Source organism: Rhinolophus hipposideros (genome assembly GCF_964194185.1).
Source record: "Rhinolophus hipposideros genome assembly, chromosome: 22".
Classification (NCBI taxonomy): domain Eukaryota; kingdom Metazoa; phylum Chordata; class Mammalia; order Chiroptera; family Rhinolophidae; genus Rhinolophus; species Rhinolophus hipposideros.
Genome location: NC_138068.1, coordinates 9941399 through 9959008, shown reverse-complemented (window position 1 = coordinate 9959008; position 17610 = coordinate 9941399). Strand labels below are relative to the sequence as shown.

The window sequence follows — 17610 nt, the reverse complement described above, 5'->3', positions numbered from 1 at the left end:
GGAAACACGGTAGTATTGTCTCCACAGAGTAGGATTAGAGAATGGCACATGGGAAGAACAGTGTAGGGAGGTATATTTCCATGAAAAACAAGTATCGTGTGGTAGATAGGGAAACCAGGACTCTAGAGCCAACTGCCTGAGTTCAAGTCCTAGGTTCACACTTACCATCTGTGTGAGCTTCAACATATATTCAACCTCTTTTTGCCTTAGTTTTTTCATCTGTAAAATGGGATGGTTTCTACTTCACAGAGTTGCTGTGAGGATGCAGTGAGTTAACCATATGTAAAGCATGTAAAACAGTACTTGGCACACAGCGCTATTATTAAATCCAGTAAATCCTCAATGCTGTTGACAGGTTCTTGAAAACTAAGACTTTAAGAAAACAACATATAACAAAGCCAACTGATCATAGGCTAATTGATAGAAGCAAGAGTTAAGTTCCTATGGCATGTTTCTGATCATAAAAGCATCACCAAACTTCTAAATAAAGACCCCAAACCCTTCTAATATTAAATACTGAAATAAATATGAGCCATACGTACATTTAAGGAAGATTAATAAAAACATGTCAGACCATTCTTCTCCAACCCCCATTCCGGTTCAGGTTGCGGGTGGCCAGAGCCAATCCTGGCAGCTCAGGGCCCAAGGCGGGCACTCCCCCCTGGACAGGACATTCTTCCATCAAGGGCGCATCACACACACCCACACTCAGACGGGGGCAATGCAAACACAGCAATGAAGCACATGTGCACATCTGTGGGATGTGGGAGGAAACTGGAGTCCCTGAAGAAAACCCACGCAGACATGGGGGACCATGCAAACTCTACGCAGACACTGGCCCTGGCTGGGGATCTTTTTTATTTCCATCAATGTTGTAACAAAATGATGTTGAATGAAATGTTATTCAAGGACCTGATATTATTGAATTTAAAGTAATATAAAATCAAACAAATTAATATAGCCTTTGATGGAAGCAGAGGAAATGCATCTTCCAAACTTTGACCCTTAGCAATCTTTTCTAACGTTGGGTCCCTACTGAAAACCCCACTCTAAGCAGCTATAACCAAGTCTGGCGCCCATTTCAGTGCAATGTACCTAATGGAGACATTGTAGAAACCTAGAGCCAAGCCTCCCATGCCTATCTCACAGGGCAGATGACATGTGCTCTGAAAAATTCTCTTACCTGTTCCAGGAGGTCCTTGAATAATAGCCAGTTCCCTTGTGAGAGCAAATTGCAAGGCTTCCATCTGAGAGTCATCCAGCTTCAGGGCTTCTTTGGAGGGCCACTGGCTGAGGTCTAAGACATTAACTCTGGGACGTCTCAAGCCCTCGGCGTTCCTCAGAGATTCCCCAGTCGCTGAGGGAATTAAGGGAGTGAAATCATACCTGCCCCCCATTAGCAAGTACCCGGGCTCCTTCACATGAGAGTCACATTCCACAAAGTTCCTCTGGAAGGGGACATCTTCCTCCTGGATCTCCTGGAGACCTTCTAGGACATGTCTATAGGCCTCAAAGTATGCGGTTGTCTCCACCATGAGGAAAGAGTCAGAGGGCTGGACCTCTGCTAGCAGCTGTTGGCTCTGCTCATTGAAGCTGAGCTGAACAATTCCCCGGCAGAGATCTTCCTGCTCCCGGTTAGACACCGTGGCAAACAGAAATGTCTCAAAATTGTCCTTGGACATGCACACCAAGGACCCATAGAGCAATCGCTTGGAATTCTGCCAGCGAACATACTTCAGTGGTTTTGTGTCAAACTGTACCTTGTAGACAATGCCTGATGATGAACACACTGGGGTGATGATTCTGGTATCAAAGTAGATTCGGATGTCATCAAACTTTCTCTTTCTCAGGCCCTGGTCTTCAAAGCTTTGGAGAAGTTCCAAAATGCCTTCTCGGAGGGGTCTGACAAAATCTTCTCGCAGGAGTCGGAAGTGGGTATCCAGATAGACGGCAGTGCTCTCATATTTTCCAGAAATGATGTTGGGGCGAAGGAATGGCTTCTCATCCAAGTGCACTTCATTGTAGGTAGGGTAAATGGGCATGGTGCGGTAGCTCTCAACCTGGTCTTCTGCCTTGGACTGTACGAGAGTACAGGTGTCCACTCTCAAAGTGCCCTCTCGCCTCTTCTCCTGCAGATGTTCAATGATGGTCTGCACCTTTTCCAGGTTCCTCTCTGTCTCCTCTTCTATGTCAACTCCAGAAGCTCTCAAAGCATTAAGAGAAGCTGGCAGAAGGGAAATGAGCATGGACGTTTCTTGCACAGAGCTGGCAGGGAAGACGCTTACGAGATCCTGGAGGAGGGAGATGATGTTGCTGATGTGTTCTGGATACTGGTTTCGAATGTCAGGCATGGGTTCCGTGATCATCCCTACCACATAATTCGGCAGGCAGACTTTGAGGAATTTTGAGTTCTTCAGTATGCCCAGGACATGGAGAACGCTCTGGCGGTCCATTCTGGAACTACAAGCCTTCCGAAGAACCTGGCAAATGAGCTCAAGGAAGTTGGATTTCATAAAAGAATGAGATAAGAGCTCCTTTAGCCCTAAACTTGTGGCGAGTGTGATGACCACCTCAGAGGGGTCCTTCTGCAGAAGACTTTCTAGGAACTTGTAGCCCAGTTTCTTCACCTGCTGTGACTGTTCTGCAGGCTTCTGGTGGGGGGTCCGCCACTGTTGGAAATTTTCATCGGACCATGGTGGTCTGCGGTTCCTTCCCTCCTGGTTGCCATTTCGCCGCCTAGTGTCATCCTCCTGACCTTGCCTTTGGCCTCTAGGTTCATCATGGGCATGGCCCTCATGGTTCCTCCTCCCTTGATGTGGGTTCCTGCCCATAGTTGCAAACCTTTCTTCTCTTTGCCGGAAAGGAAAAGGATAGTGGGCCCTAGTAAGCCTTCTGGGCTGGTTGGCTCCTCCTCTGAGAGCATTGGCTGGTGGATTATTGGCCTGATTTCTAGCTCTTGGTGGTAATTCTCCATCTATAGGCCCTAAACATAATGGGAATATTGGGTAAGCACAAAAATCAAGGTGCAAGGAAATTCAGCAGGACAATAACGAACATGCTCTCATTTTCCAGAACAACTAAGGAGTTTAGGTTTTATTTGGAGAAAAAAAAGGTTTTCTACCAAGTCATTTAATAAATGTAAAATAGATTACTATGTTGCCATATATATTATGAAAACATTGTTTTTTCAGAAGGTACGAAAAGGGAAAAGGAATAAACATTTGTTGAGTGCCTAATACATGCTAGAGAATAAATACTTGCAGTATATCATTTAATCTTCATAAGTAGGGATTATTTCAGAGGATCAAAAAGATCAGCTCATTACTTCTAGTTTCTTGCCAGTACCAAACAATAGTCAGCATGAGTTTCAGAGCCAAACAGACCTGGTTCAAATCTTGACCTGGGCGTTTCCTCACGAATCACATAATTTCTCTAAGCCTGCGTATATGGGTTGTTGTAAAGATTGAATCTTTGTAAAATGCTTAGTATAGTGCTGTATCTTAACGTTAGTCATTACTTATAGCACTAGTAATAATTTTCTATTGACTATTGATTTCTAGAGCCACTGGTTCTGCCGCTAGGCAACAGAGACATCAAGTGGGATAAAACTATAAAAGGAAATGCTTTTTAAACTTTGTCCAACATCAGATGGCAAAGGGGAAGGAAGGTGGGGCTTCCTTTACTAGGATATTTTTGAGCTAGCTAATAGTCTCTGAAGGAAACTGAAACATGAAACTCAAACTTTGATTTAGCAAATTGAAAAACGAAACAAGTTTTCCTTTCTGCAGCACAAGTTCATTTACATAGTATTTATATGTTACCAACACTTAGAAGAGGTGTTCGGGAGGGAGGTGACACACCTAGTACACATAGGAAAGCTAACATTACCCTGTGGATGAAGCCAAACTTGTTCCCTGATCTGCCACACATTTCATAAGTGACCTTGGCCAGCATACCCAAGTCCAGTTTTTTTCACTTTCCTTTCCTCTAAACTGATTCTGGAACTGACCCAACTTTGCAGAATGACTTGGAGATTTTAAAAACAAACAAAAAATAAGACTGTACATAATGATGTGATAATAAAAAATGTTTTGAAAGTTTCAAATGCACATCATATACAAGATGGTCATTCCACTTCATGACATCAGCTGCTAAATTCATTTATATATGTTTTTCCTTGCTTTGCACTTTGTAGAGAAAATTTTAATGTGGTAACATAAAGAAATATATGTTAAAATATAAATACTGTACTACTGAACTCTAAACCTTTATAATTGTTACTTTCACGTTTACTTTCCAAACTCCCAAGATATCAGAAAAAAAGTCTTACTTTTAATATTTTTATCTAATTAGAAGATTAGATGTTTTGGAAGAATGAAAAATTGTTTCTCATTCTTTCAATATTCACACTGATCAAAATTCTACAATTCTTCCTCATTTGTTCCACAGCTAAAACTCAGATGACATGTTGCCAACTTAGGGAAAAGCAAGACTCCATTTGGTTGTTTTTTTTTTTTTTTTTCAGAACAATCACTGCAGTAGAGTTATGCTTTTGGAACTAACTTTGCTTTTGCTTTGGTGGCTAGGACTCTAGACACAGGCTATCAAATGCTATTAAGGATTTTAAACGTGGCTAGTCTAAATTAAATGTGTTAAATAACAGAATTTTGAAGACTTTTTTCTCCCCCCTTCTTCCGCCTCCCCACCACCTCTGGTTCAAGCCACTGTTTCTCCATCTAGTTGTGTAGGACACAACTCCCTGGCCCATGCTGGTATTATGAGCCTTGCGCTCCCCCTGGCTGAGGCAGTCGGTCCCCGGTCGTTGGTCAGCCGCTCACAGCGGCTCTCGCCGGCTGCGGGCCGCTCATGCTGGCTGCGGGTCACTGGCCCATGTGGGAATCGAACTGGCAACCTCCGCATTAGGAGCACGGTGCTTGAACCACCTGAGCCACTGGGCTGGCCCGAATTTTGAAGACTTAATACCAAAAAAAGTTCAATATCTCATTAAAATTTCTGTATCAATAACATCTTAAAATGATAATATTTGAACATTTGTGGGTAAATAAAACATTAAAATTATTAAAGTATCATAATAAAATTCTATATTCAATAATAAAATGATATTATTTGAATATATTGGTTAAATAAGACAAATACTAAATTATTAAATTTTATTAAAATAGTACTGAATTTAAAAAATGGATCTCACCTTTCTTTTTGCTTGTAACAATGCTACTAGAAAATTTTAATTTACATTTTTGGCTTGTATTATGTTTCTACAGGATAGTGCTGCTTTAAACCAGAATGTTATTTCCATTTCTGACACCTCATCCCTATCTTTGTTAAAGTGAATTGCACCCATTCATCAGCTCTCTTAGGAAAAGGGGAGGACTGTCTGTTTTTCAGAGTCATTAGTGTTGTAGTTAAGGAATAAAGCACTCTTTACTTGAGAGATGCAGTGATCTTAGGTGGGTCTGCTCATTCATAGGGAACCCAATTTCCTTCCCATTAGTTAGAAAACCTTACTCACCTCTGTGGTTGGTACGGGGAGTCCTGGGCCTGGCATCTGGACAAGGTCTTCTGTCCTCCATCTCTGAGTCACCTGAATTCTTCCACATTCACGTTACATTCAGTTATATGGAAATCTGCACAGGTTGAGTTATTAATACCCTCAAAACACAGCATCTAGTAGAAAACACCCAAAACAACATCAATCCAGTCCCTCTCTTTTTACATCTTAATGATTTGTTAACTAAGAGTTAAACACAAATTTTAGTCATGGACACAAGTGCTCCACTCTGTGAATGCCCAATGATGACACACAATATTAAATTTACAATTTACGTGGTCTCAAGGGGTTAAATTTCCCCCTTCTCCTTATCCTCGCACTTTCTCAATACAGAGGGAATGTCATCAATTCCCGTTAAAAACTACTGTTTGGTTTATGCTTTTAGCCAAGTTACTTAATCAGTTGCTAGGTTTCGTTTTACTCTTTTATGAAGCAGATAAATATTGTTGCCAGGAGAGAAAGAGGAAGAGGAAGCCCATTTAAGGGAAATTCTTAATCTAACCCATACACATCATGTGCGTTGGGCTAGAGAAAGGAAAAAAAGCAAGGGGATTTTTTTGAGACTGTTCCTCTCACAGAGTTTTTAAATATTCATGGTTGGAAAATGTGAATAGATTTGAGGAGTAGCTTTTATCCTCATCAAAAACAGGAGTCCCTTTCCTTCCCGCTGGCAGTATTTTTGGTGAATCTCCTCCCTCGTCGTATCAAACCCGGCTCTCATGGCGCAGGTTCAATATTTACAGTTGTGGTTTTTTTTATTAAAAAAATAGAGGAGAAAATCCCCTTTTCCTCTTGTTGAAAAATACTAAAATAGAAACGAAAATTTTCTACGAAAGAAAAACAACAGCAAGGAAAGGCAGGAGCAGAGAGAGAGGACCAGGCAATGCTATGAAAAAAGCAAGCCAAAGTGGGTTTCGTTGGGAATCATCCTGCCCTAAGAGACAGGAAGAAGAAAATCGGTGATGGATGCCCAAGCTGGTATAGGGATCAAATTCCAGGAGCACGGTAATTATCAGGCTGGGATGAGAGACTGACACAAGAGGCAGAGCTGGGTTTCAGGTGAAAGCCGCCTGGGTCCCGAGAGCGCGTCAGAGAGGCTGGAGAAGTCCTTGGTGCCCCGGCGCCCCCCGGAGGGTGACGGAAACACGGGGTGCAGGGGCGGCCAGGGCTGCGCGGTGGCAGGGAAAGGTGCGGTGGCGGGGCCGAGGCAGGAGCGGCAGGGGGCAGCAGGAGCGGCGGGGGCTCAGGAGCGGCAGGGGGCTCAGGAGCGGCGGGGGGCAGCAGGAGCGGCGGGGGGCAGCAGGAGCGGCGGGGGGCAGCAGGAGCGGCGGGGGGCAGCAGGAGCGGCGGGGGGCAGCAGGAGCGGCGGGGGGCAGCAGGAGCGGCGGGGGGCAGCAGGAGCGGCGGGGGGCAGCAGGAGCGGCGGGGGGCAGCAGGAGCGGCGGGGGGCAGCAGGAGCGGCGGGGGGCAGCAGGAGCGGCGGGGGGCTCAGGAGCGGCAGGGGGCAGCAGGAGCGGCGGGGGGCTCAGGAGGGGGGCTGAGCTCGGCGGGGGCGCCTGCCCGAGCGATGGCGAGTCTAGGTGCCGAGGGCGCCTCGTGGAAGCTGTGGGATGAATGAGACGAGGACAGAAGAAGATGGAAGGGGCGGCTTCGGGAGGAGGCGAGGGAGGAGCTGGGGGTACCGGGCAGAGGAGAGCCAGAGGATCAGGCCGGAGTAGAGGTGGTGACGGAGGGCTCTGGAGGGATGATGGAGGCGCGGGGGGCGGGGAGGTGACGGGGGCCCAGGAGGAGCAGCGGCAGGGGCTGGAGGTGACAGGGGCGCGGAGCAGAGGGGACAGGGACTCTCAGCCGGATGACAGGGGCGCTAAGTGACGGGGGGCGCGGGGCGCCGGGGGCTGAGAGCTGTCGGGGTCTCCGAGGCGGGCGCCCGGGCAGAGGCGCAGGCAGTGGAGGGCGGTGCGAGCGCCGGGGGTCGCGGGCGCGGAAGCAGGTGCGCGCCCGGGACGCGCCGCGGGGGTCGCTCACCTGGTGCCAGCGCGTCTGCCCGTCGCCGCCGCCGGCCGCCGTGGGTCTGGCCCAGACAGGTCCGCGGCTCCACCCGGCGCCGCGCACTTTCGGTTTCCCTAGCTAGCAAACACAGGGCGGGGGAAGGGGCCGGCCAGGCGGACGCGGCGGGGGGAGAGGAGGAGGAGGAGGAGGAGGAGGCGGACGACGACGACGAGGAGGAGCGCTCCCGGCACTGCCGGCGCCCCCGCCCTCGGGCCGGGCCGGGCCGGGCCGGGCGGACGCGCGGGCGGGCGTCGTCTCAGCTCCCCGCGGCGGGCTCGAGCGGGCGCGGCTCCGGGGAGGGGACTGCAGAGGGCCTCAGCCAGCCCCGAAAGAGCGGGGGCTCGGAGCACTTCTGGGTGCGTGTGAAGAGCGACATGGCGGCGGAGCCGCCGAGCCCGGGTGGCCCAGTGTGTACCGAGAAGGAGGAGGGGCTAGACCGGCCTTGACGACCATTAGGTCGCCTGGGAGACTACATTTCCCACGCGGCGCCGGGCGACCGGAAGCGCCTCGAGTCTAGTGCGCAGGCGCCAGAGCTCCCTCTGGTTATATAAAGGAGAACAGGCGAGCGGTTCGTCCTTTCGCTTCCGCGGCGTGTTCTTTTCTTCGTGTTGGTTCGTGGGCGTCCTCCTCCTCCGGTGTCGTCCGGCTCCGGGAACCCGGGGTTACTACTCCGTGCGGTGAGTTGAGACCTGCGGTTTTCCCTTGGAGATCTCTGTGCCTCTTCTTTGCCATCGCCCCTTCCCGGGGCTCCTCTTGCTCGGACCTTAAGAGGCTTTCGGGGAGCTCGATTAGGTGGAAAATCCGCGCCTTGTATGCAGACCCGAGGAGTCCTTGGCTGGTGTAAATGATGACTTGACTTTTTTCCCCATCAGATCGATCATGCTGATCTCTAAATACTAGCCAGTTAATTCTGATACATCAGCCTCAAAAGGTCCGGCCACGTGCTTTCAAACACCGTGGGAAGATGGCGATTGATGCCCTTTCTTTGTCGGTTCGCAGGTTAGCGCGATCAAAGGGTGCAGAATGGATCTTGGAGGAGAGGGTCGTTTCTGGGCCTCCAAGGGAACTCTGTGTAGACATCTGGAACCTTCCGTGTCTTCACTGCCGGGGTAAGCGTTTGTCTCCTGGCCTATTGTAGGAAACGCATGCTCTGAGGATCCTTTGTTGGCTAGCCGAACTTGGAACCGTAACTAGTTTTTATTAAGCATAGTTTAACTACTAGGTATTATTTAAAGTGTTCTGGATGCTTCATTTTATTAAAATTCTCAAAAATGTACCCATTAGACTTATGTTGCTGATGAAGAAAAAAGTTTTAAGAGATATAATTGCCCAAAGTGGAATAATGAATAATCTCTTTAAAGGAAGAAACATTCAAACCCGTAGAGCATTTTTACAAATTTGATCCAGACTGACAATAGAGGCCATGAGGCACACTCTACAGATTGAGAAAATGCTCTGAAGAATGGCAGTTTTGTAGCTTATGTTATACATTAGAATCAAAGGGAACATAAGAAGGTTACATAAAATCCGTTGGTCGATTAAGAAGGGAGAATGCATAGCATGGAAATCTTCAGGATTGGATAAAAGGCAAAATGGAGAAACATACTTTGACACTGATGGGTACAACAGAGGGTATGCAGAGAATAAGATAACAGGGTTCAGCGGTGTCTGGTGCCAGCAGTGGTGCCTTTGAGAGGGAGGTAAAGAAAATTACTCTGGTATTTAAAAGATGTTATCCAGATGCATAAAAACAATGGAAGGGGTTCACGAGGGAGAGGGGGACCTTTGCTAAGGAAGATACAGGCCTGGGACTGTTCACTGTGACTTGCCCAGTTAGGAATTTGTGATGAGACCATCTTCTATGGATACTTTGGGTCACTGAGCTTGTTAAGCCTGCCATGTGGCCCCCTGATGAGCTTGTCAGGTTTATTCTATAACCTCTTAGGTGTTTTGAATGCCCTTTAAAGCACTCTTTTGGATTGCATTCTTTCACCTGTGTTACTTGATAAAACAGCTTTCTTGTGCAATTCCTTTTCTAAAGGGATGGAAGTGGTGGCATTTTTTTAAAGGAAAGCGAAGTGTGTTTCTGCTAACCTAGCCACTCAAACTAATTCCCATATGCCTATCAAATGCTTTTGAGTCCAGGAATAATGTCTTAAGGGCAAGACTTCTTGGAGGAAAGGTTTTTCTTAAACCTTGCTGTCCCAGGGTATCCCAGTTTTTTTGTGTGTTTTTTTTTTTTTAATTTTGAAGTGTTTTATTCCAGGACCCATCAGCTCCAAGTCAAGTAGTTTCAATCTAGTTATGGAGGGTGTGGCTCATGTGGGGATCGAACCGGCAACCCTGGTGTTAATGAGCATCGTGAGCTAACCAGCTCCCCCACTATCCCAGGTTTTTTAGTGATAACATCTTACATTAAAATGTAACGTCCTGACACTTGCCCAAATCACTTCTCGTTTCAGGAGAAGCCAAACATTTCTACATAGCTCTTGTCCGCCATACAGGCCTGTATCAAGTGTAAGCTCAGAAGGCCAGGAGTGTTGGTCTTTGCAGATATTTTCTTCTGTGTCCTGTTTCTTACAAACTGGACACAGAAGTGCTCAAATATTGAGTAAATGTGCAAGTATAGGATCAGGCTGACCAAATCTTATTCCTGGTTCAGGGCTCTGTCTATAAAGACCAATAGCTTCTTACTGGCATATATGATGACTGAACTTTTTTCCCCAACAGATCGACCATGTTGATCTAACTTCTCTAAGCCAGTTTTTGTCTGATATGCCAGCTTGAGCCCCTCCTTTGTCCCCTAGTTCCTTAGGCATCTAGCTGATTGGAGCTCATGTTTCGGTGTTTTCCTCTCAGGTTTATGACTGGCAGAAAGCAGACTTTGAATGGACCAGGATGAATCAATGCGTGGGAAAGGAATGCTAAGTGATGTACACATGTTTCCTAAGTGCCCTTGCCCATGTGGCTGAATAGACATAAAGGATCCGGAGAATGGAGCAGGTAGTAACTGCTTTTCTTTTAAATGTGGGGCTATCCACCTTGTGCTCTATTGGCTGAAATATAAGCCAATAGAGCAGCTTATGACAACTTTTTTCCCTATCAGATCGACCCTGTTGATCTAACTAAACTATTAGCCAGTTTTTGTCTGATGCATTAGCCTCAGAGATAACTTCTGTTTTGTTTACCACTAACAGATTACTTTCTATGTGGGGATTGGGCTTGCTCTATGAGTTTTTTTCCTCTTAACATGTAGGTCATTTATCTTTGCTTCATCTGTTAACTCGTTACAGGTCAGGAGCCCTGTGAGTCACTGAGCACTACGTAGGTTGATTGTAACCTGGTCGTCCCCTTGGCTTGGTTCAGTCTGTCCTGTAACAGGTGAGGTTTCTGCAAACGATGTTATCCTGGTGTCAACCTAATAAAATTATTATTAAATGTGCCCAGGGTAGAGAGGTGTTGCATTTGCCCACTTGGGAGTAACCTGGGGACCCAATTCCAGGTTGGATATATAAAAACAGGAGGGGAGAATTAAGTTAGCAGGAGACTGTTGACCTATTGGTACTACAGGTCTTGCAAGAAAGGAAAAATTAAGTCTATACCTCCCACTCCCGTTTTTAAACAACACACTCCCCTTTCTGGGTCCTTTGGGCATGTCAAAGGTTGCTTATTACTCTTTGACCCTTGATCCCTATTCGCCCACATAACTGATCTTTAACAGCTAATAATAGTTCCCTAATGTCTGCTTATCCACTTCATATTCAAATGCCCCATTTGTCTCTGTATTGCATTGGTGCTATGTCCCTCTAGAAACAACAGATACCTTTTGGTGTGAGCCTGGATTTGTCTACTCTTGAATATTTTCTGTAATTAGAAAGGATTTATATTGAGGTTGAACATTTTAACATAAGTACAACATACAGGCTTCAATGAGGTACAGAATAGATTGAAAGTCTTCTTGGTCTGATAATTAAATGTCCAGTGTCCATCTAGTTTCTGAAAAAAAAAACTAGTTTCTGAAGTTTTTAAACCAGGGGTTCCCATATCCCAAACGTCTAGCACTTTATGTCAGAATGAAGTTGCAAACTCCAGTTGCTAAGGAGTTTCTTGCCAGTAGAGTTGGAATGCAAGGCCTCTTGAAAAAGACTGACCCTGTATTTTCCTTAAAAAGCACAATACAACTTTGTAGCCTTCCTATCTGGAGAAGGAAAATAAAAAAAGCTTTAAATCAAAATGTTCTTGGATTTCATCATTGGAGATAAGCACTGAACACGGTAATAATTAATAAGCAGATATGTACAGAGGTCAAACTCCAGGGGCAGAGGGTGGATCCCACACTTGCACATTTATATTTAGGTAGGCGTTTCTGAATGAGTTGTATGTGCTAAATCCTGGATTCTGTGCTCTATAGGTGATGTATGAGATTAATAAGCATGTTAACTTTTTAGTGTTTAGCCGTGGGAAATTCCAAATGACTCGTGGTCGATTTGGTTTCATTTAACATCCCCCACGGCCCCATATTTCTTCCTAGTTTGTCTCATCCTACTTGGTCTTCTTGACTGGCTGACCTTGGGCAAATTGCTTCACCTCTTTAGATAGGAAAACAGACTCAGGGAGGTTTAGCAATTGAGGTCACATTGCCTTGGAAGTGATGGAGTTGAGATTTGAACTCCATCTTGGGTAAGCGATTCACCTCTCAGCTTCAATTTATTCAGAAAAATGGAGATATGATAGTACCCACCTTATGGGGATATTTTGAGGAGTGAAGAAATACTTAATTCTGCTTGTAATATAGAAAGATTCTCATGGTTATTTTTTCATTTCTTTTTCATCTAGATGTTGCCTGTCTCAGAACAGGGCCACACAATCACCAGGGAAGGTGTAGCTCGGGCTCCTTCCAGGACGTGCAGCTCCAGCCTTTGTCTGCAGGGGGCGCTGTGGGCACATTTTTCCAGCCTGTGGAGAGAAGTTTTTACCCTCGGCCTATGAAAGGGATGGCAGGCAGGGAAATTGCAGGTGGTGAAGCCAGCATTTCTGGGGTCCACTGCAGCAGCAGAGCCTGACAAAGGGCAAGTTCTCCAGGCCTGAAATGTGAGCTACTGACATGCAACCACCAGACTCATGCAACAAACCAACCAGAAACAAATTTGCCCATGATCCTTTCAATCTAACCTGTGAAGAATCAGTTTTCACTTTACGGCATTCCCTTCTCTCCCCATCATGTTGTGAATAGTGGGGCAGCATGGTGGGGGCTTCCCATTTTTAAAGGAAGCCAGAAACCCTTAAAATACTAGCAACTGATTTCCAAGTTTATAAACTTTGAAGAATGAGCAACGTACATATGGGGGCCTGGAAGCCAGTTTGAAACGTGCAATTTGAGCTGTGTGTCCCCTTTCAGCACTGCCCTTGTCATAGTTGGGCAATGAAAAAACGATGCCCAGTTCAATTTGAATTTCAGATAAATAACTTGCAGTTTATGTCTCATGCAATATTTGGAACATAATTGAAATTATTTGCTGAAATTGAAATGTAAGTGGGTGTACTTTTAATTGGTGAATCGGGTACCCTCATTCCTGAGAGCACCTGGCTTGGGATGGTGGCATCTGTTCCTTAAGATAAAGCCTTGATGGACTTCTTACCTTGCCAGTAACTTTTGTATTCTCTGTTGACTTGGATTTTTCCTCCAAGGTTGTCTGGGGGGAAATTGGGGTTTACAGGGTTTCCCAATAGTTTCTAAACTGGCTTCAAAGTCTGGGTGGGTGTAATGGGCGGGTCCCATGGCCCACCAATCTGTTGGTCCCTTGATTCTTCCTAAGGTCCCAATGTTAACTGCAGGTATGTTTTCAACTTTTACCTGTTAGTTGTGGCAGAAACATACCATCTGGGGCTTATTTATATCTGGCTTTTTAAAAAAGAAAATGAGAGATCTGGATTTTCTCACTTGGCAGGGTCATTTAAATAAGTGGTCCTTTTCCTGAGAATAGCCCCATCTGGCCAGTTTACAGGTGGGAAGGCTTGAGGTGGGGTTGGTCCTAGTGGGTGAGCATTTTTTTTGCTCTGCTGTGAAAATGGTGGTGTGTGCAGTCTGGGACTTTGATGTCACTTTTCAATGTTGACATACATGTTAGGCTGCCTCAAACATTTCACTGTCCTACTGTTTGATCAAGTCCAAACATACCTCTCAAAGCCCCATTTCTCCCTACTTGAGTCATCAGAATAACAGCAACTGTCACTGAAATTTCCTACCAGACTCCATGCTAGTTACTTTACATGTTATAAATTTTTCCTCAACTGCAAGGGAGGTAATAGTATTGTACCCATCTTACAGATGAGGAAACAGGTTCAGAGGGGAACACTTAGTAAATGGCCCTGCCAATGTCTTCCCTTGCCTGGTAGGGTCTTCTCACTAATCCACCTTGCTCACACTTGGAGCATGGACCCACATAGACATCCCTCAGCCCTTGGAACCTCAACAAGAGATGGGGTGGGGGAGGGTGGACAGTGAGGCTGAGCTATGCTGGATCGTGGTAACAGTATGTTAAGTTTTGTAAGAAACTGCCAAGCTGTCTTCCAAAGAGGCTGTACCATTTTACATCACACCAGCAATGAAAGGTTTCCTGTTATCTCCCATCTCACAAGGATTTGGTGTCAGTTTTCCAGATTTTGGCCATTCTAATAAGTGTAGTGGCATCTCATTGTTTGATTTGAATTTTCCTGATGACGTGATGTGGAATATCTCCATAAACTTGCCATCTGTGTATCTTCTGTACTTTGTAACTTTCTTCAATGTTACATACATAATTTTAAAACACGATGGAATAAAAGATTCTTAGGCAACAAAAGAAAAAATTGGAAAACAGTGCATTAAGGGACATAATGAAAAGGCAACCTATGGAATGGGAGAAAATACTTGCAAATCATGTATCTGATTGGGATTAATAACCAGAATATATAAACTGCAACTCAACGTTTTAAAAATAGGGCTTGAATGGACATTTCTCCAAAGAAGATAAATAGTAAGCACATGAAGAGATACTTAGCATCAGCAAATCAACCATAATGAGATAATCACCTCAGACCCATTAGAATGGCTATCAAAATAAGTGTTGGATGTGGAGAAATTGGAACCCTTGTACACTGTTGGTAGAAATGGAAAATGGTGTTGCAGTTCCTCAAAAAATTAACAAATGCCATATGATCCAGCTATTTCACTTCTGGGTATACGCTAAAAACTGAAAGCGGTGTTTCAGTTACACACCTGTGTTCATAACAATCACAATAGCAAAAAGGTGGTAGGAGTAATCTAAATGTCCAACATGAATGGATTAGACAAAATGATAAACATACATGCTTAAAAATGGTTAAGATAGTACGTTTTATGTGAATTTTATCACAATTTAAATGTTCAATGGCAACCGTAAACTCTGGTAATACAGAAGGAGCAGTATCCACCACAGCATTAACATAAAAGGTAACTTTCCATGACATAGACATAAAAATTCCACTCAAATAACTCATCTTAGAGCTAGTCCCCTTTCATTTTGCGAGTCTACTAGCTTATGACTTAATGATAGGTATTTGCATCACCTGTGTCACGACTAAAGGCACATTTGGTAACTTTTAGCTGTTGGTTGCCAGAGATAAGAACTGCTGGAAACCACTCTGCCTCTGCGCCCTAGCCTCATTTTATAGACTCAGGAAACTGAGTCCCAGAGGGAGATTGATTTGTCCAAGGACACTGAGTTCCTCCTGAAATCTGGTCCAAGGTCCTTTCTCATCGAGGAATAGTGAAGAATCCAGCAATGCTGGAGATGGACTTAAACTCTTAGAATATGTCATTTTCAAAGAAAACCTATTTTAAGATAAAAAGGCTTTCACAGACAATTTGAAAGATATAAATAAAACTTTATATCATCTTAAAAAATGGTTCTTGCAGCCAGTTAGGAAGGACATAAAAATACTCAGTGTTTCAGAACATAAAAATAATATATATGGCTATTATGAAAATTCTGTAATATTTAGAAAAGAAAACAGAACTAATGTTAAAATACAAAATAACGTTCTATTGAGATTTTCTAGCTAGGAAAAGTCACAGGAAATGCCGTGGGAGCCAGAGTGTTGCTAAGAAGGGAAAGGATATTTGTGTGTGTGACAGTCCCCCCACCTCCCACCCCTGCCCCATATACAAATCTCACTTGGATTGGCATCCTGGGAACAGTCACTTCCCAGCTGTGTGACCTTAGAGAATCGTGATCTTTCCTTGCCTCAGTTTTCTTACCTGTAAAATGGAACTCATAAAGATGCCTCACTGGGGGGGTTGAAAAATACCTGGCATGAGAACTCAAGATGCTCAGTAAAGACCTGTGAAATGGACAAACACTTGATGCCCACCAAAGATATTGGCAAAATCGGAGAGTGAGTGGAGTTGGCAATTTAATCACATGCTTATTTATTTTAACTAAGGGGTGGTGCCCATAGGGCATTTTTTTTTTAATCTGGAAAAAGTGGAAAAATTGAGTTATCTTTTTTAGATCCACTTAAAATACTTGTGGTTTTTCTTCCCCTTCCTCCCTACCCCTTTTAAATCATCTTCAATATGCTGAACCCCTAATTAAGCAAATGCAGTCCTATGCTGAGAAGTTCCCCTCCACGAAAATTTCCCAATTTGCTGATAATTACTGGAAAAGCTGGCCAGTTGGTGGATCTCAGCTGACGCGAGAGGAAAGTGTTTAGCCTGATGTTATTTCTCCAAGCAGTAAATTTTATTTGATGGCCAAGTCCCACATGATGCTATGCTCTTAAAAGCTCTCTTGATGCAGAAGAAAACCTCCTGGATGAGAGGTGTCTAACGCAAAGAAGATGCTAAAAAAAAAAACAACCATCCCTACAGGAACACTGGATTAGTTAAATATTTTTTCATCTTGAATCTCTGAATAGCAGTGCCTGGTGGTGATTTTAACAGACCAGGCTACAGGAAGTGTAAAGTCAGGTGAAGAATGTAAATCACTAAAAAAGACGGCTGGTATGCGGCAAGAACAAAACAATCTCTTTATCATTTTTATTTCTAAGCTTTAGCTTTTTTATAGGTAAACATGACCCCTAACTCACAGGGTTGGGAGGATAAAATAAAGTGGTTTGTAATTCTCAAGTCCTGTGCAAATACTAGGCAGTGCAACTTTGGACAAGTTACTTAACCTCTGTGCCTATTTTCTCATCAAAAAATGGGATAATGCGTCTTTCCTGTCCCTGCTGCGGCTGCAGCCATGAGTATGCTCAGGCTTCAGAAGAGGCTTGCCTCCAGTGTCCTCCGCTGTGGCAAAAAGAAGGTCTGGTTGGACCCCAATGAAACCAATGAAATCGCCAATGCCAACTCCCGCCAGCAGATTCGGAAGCTGATCAAAGATGGGCTGATCATCCGGAAGCCTGTGACTGTCCATTCCCGAGCTCGATGCCGAAAACACTTTGGCCCGTAGGAAGGGCAGGTATATGGGCATAGGTAAGCGAAAGGGTACTGCCAATGCTCGAATGCCTGAGAAGGTAACCTGGATGAGAAGGATGAGAATTCTTCGCCGACTGCTCAGAAGATACCGTGAATCTAAGAAGATTGACCGCCACATGTATCACAGCCTGTACCTGAAAGTGAAGGGTAACGTGTTCAAAAACAAGCGGATTCTCATGGAACACATCCACAAGCTGAAGGCAGACAAGGCTCGCAAGAAGCTTCTTGCTGACCAGGCTGAGGCCCGGAGGTCTAAGACCAAGGAAGCACGCAAGCGCCGTGAAGAGCGACTCCAGGCCAAGAAGGAGGAAATCATCAAGACTCTGTCCAAGGAAGAAGAGACCAAGAAATAAAGCTCCATCTCTTTCACCTGTACATAGTGGCCTGTACTTAAACTCAGCTTTTCTAGCCATTATCCAGTATATGGATCGATCATTCAATAAAATAGCTTTCATCTGCCTAAAAAAAAAAAATAAAAAAAAAAATGGGATAA

At 44.8% G+C, this 17610-nt stretch overlaps 2 protein-coding genes and 1 pseudogene across 5 annotated transcripts in view; 2 read left to right on the top strand and 1 right to left on the bottom strand.

Annotated features, from left to right (window-relative positions):
• ZNFX1 (zinc finger NFX1-type containing 1) overlaps positions 1 to 7733 on the bottom strand; it is a 24719-nt gene extending 16986 nt beyond the window's left edge. Inside the window, exons 1-3 of one of the 3 annotated variants that reach the window (XM_081033673.1) lie at positions 7595 to 7733; positions 5531 to 5685; positions 1184 to 2983 (exon numbers count right to left, since the gene is read on the bottom strand). In XM_081033673.1, the coding sequence (XP_080889799.1) occupies positions 1184 to 2983; positions 5531 to 5618 (1888 nt within the window). In that variant the 5' untranslated portion in view covers positions 5619 to 5685; positions 7595 to 7733. Of the gene's footprint in view, positions 1 to 1183; positions 2984 to 5530; positions 5686 to 6604; positions 6650 to 7594 lie in introns of those variants that run through there. The other 2 variants (XM_081033675.1, XM_081033674.1) reach the window with 2 other exon arrangements.
• LOC308490743 (uncharacterized protein) lies at positions 7137 to 17610 on the top strand (the record flags this gene model as incomplete). The annotated part of the gene is made up of 6 exons (XM_081033348.1): positions 7137 to 7149; positions 7439 to 8295; positions 8618 to 8727; positions 10478 to 10621; positions 10912 to 10999; positions 12455 to 17610. 2 exons carry the CDS (start codon positions 7137 to 7139, stop codon positions 8062 to 8064), a joined length of 639 nt encoding a protein of 212 aa, XP_080889474.1. The 3' UTR covers positions 8065 to 8295; positions 8618 to 8727; positions 10478 to 10621; positions 10912 to 10999; positions 12455 to 17610.
• Positions 16882 to 17610, top strand: LOC308490900 (large ribosomal subunit protein eL19-like; annotated as a pseudogene). Its single transcript has one exon. The product of its transcript is annotated as a large ribosomal subunit protein eL19-like (transcript).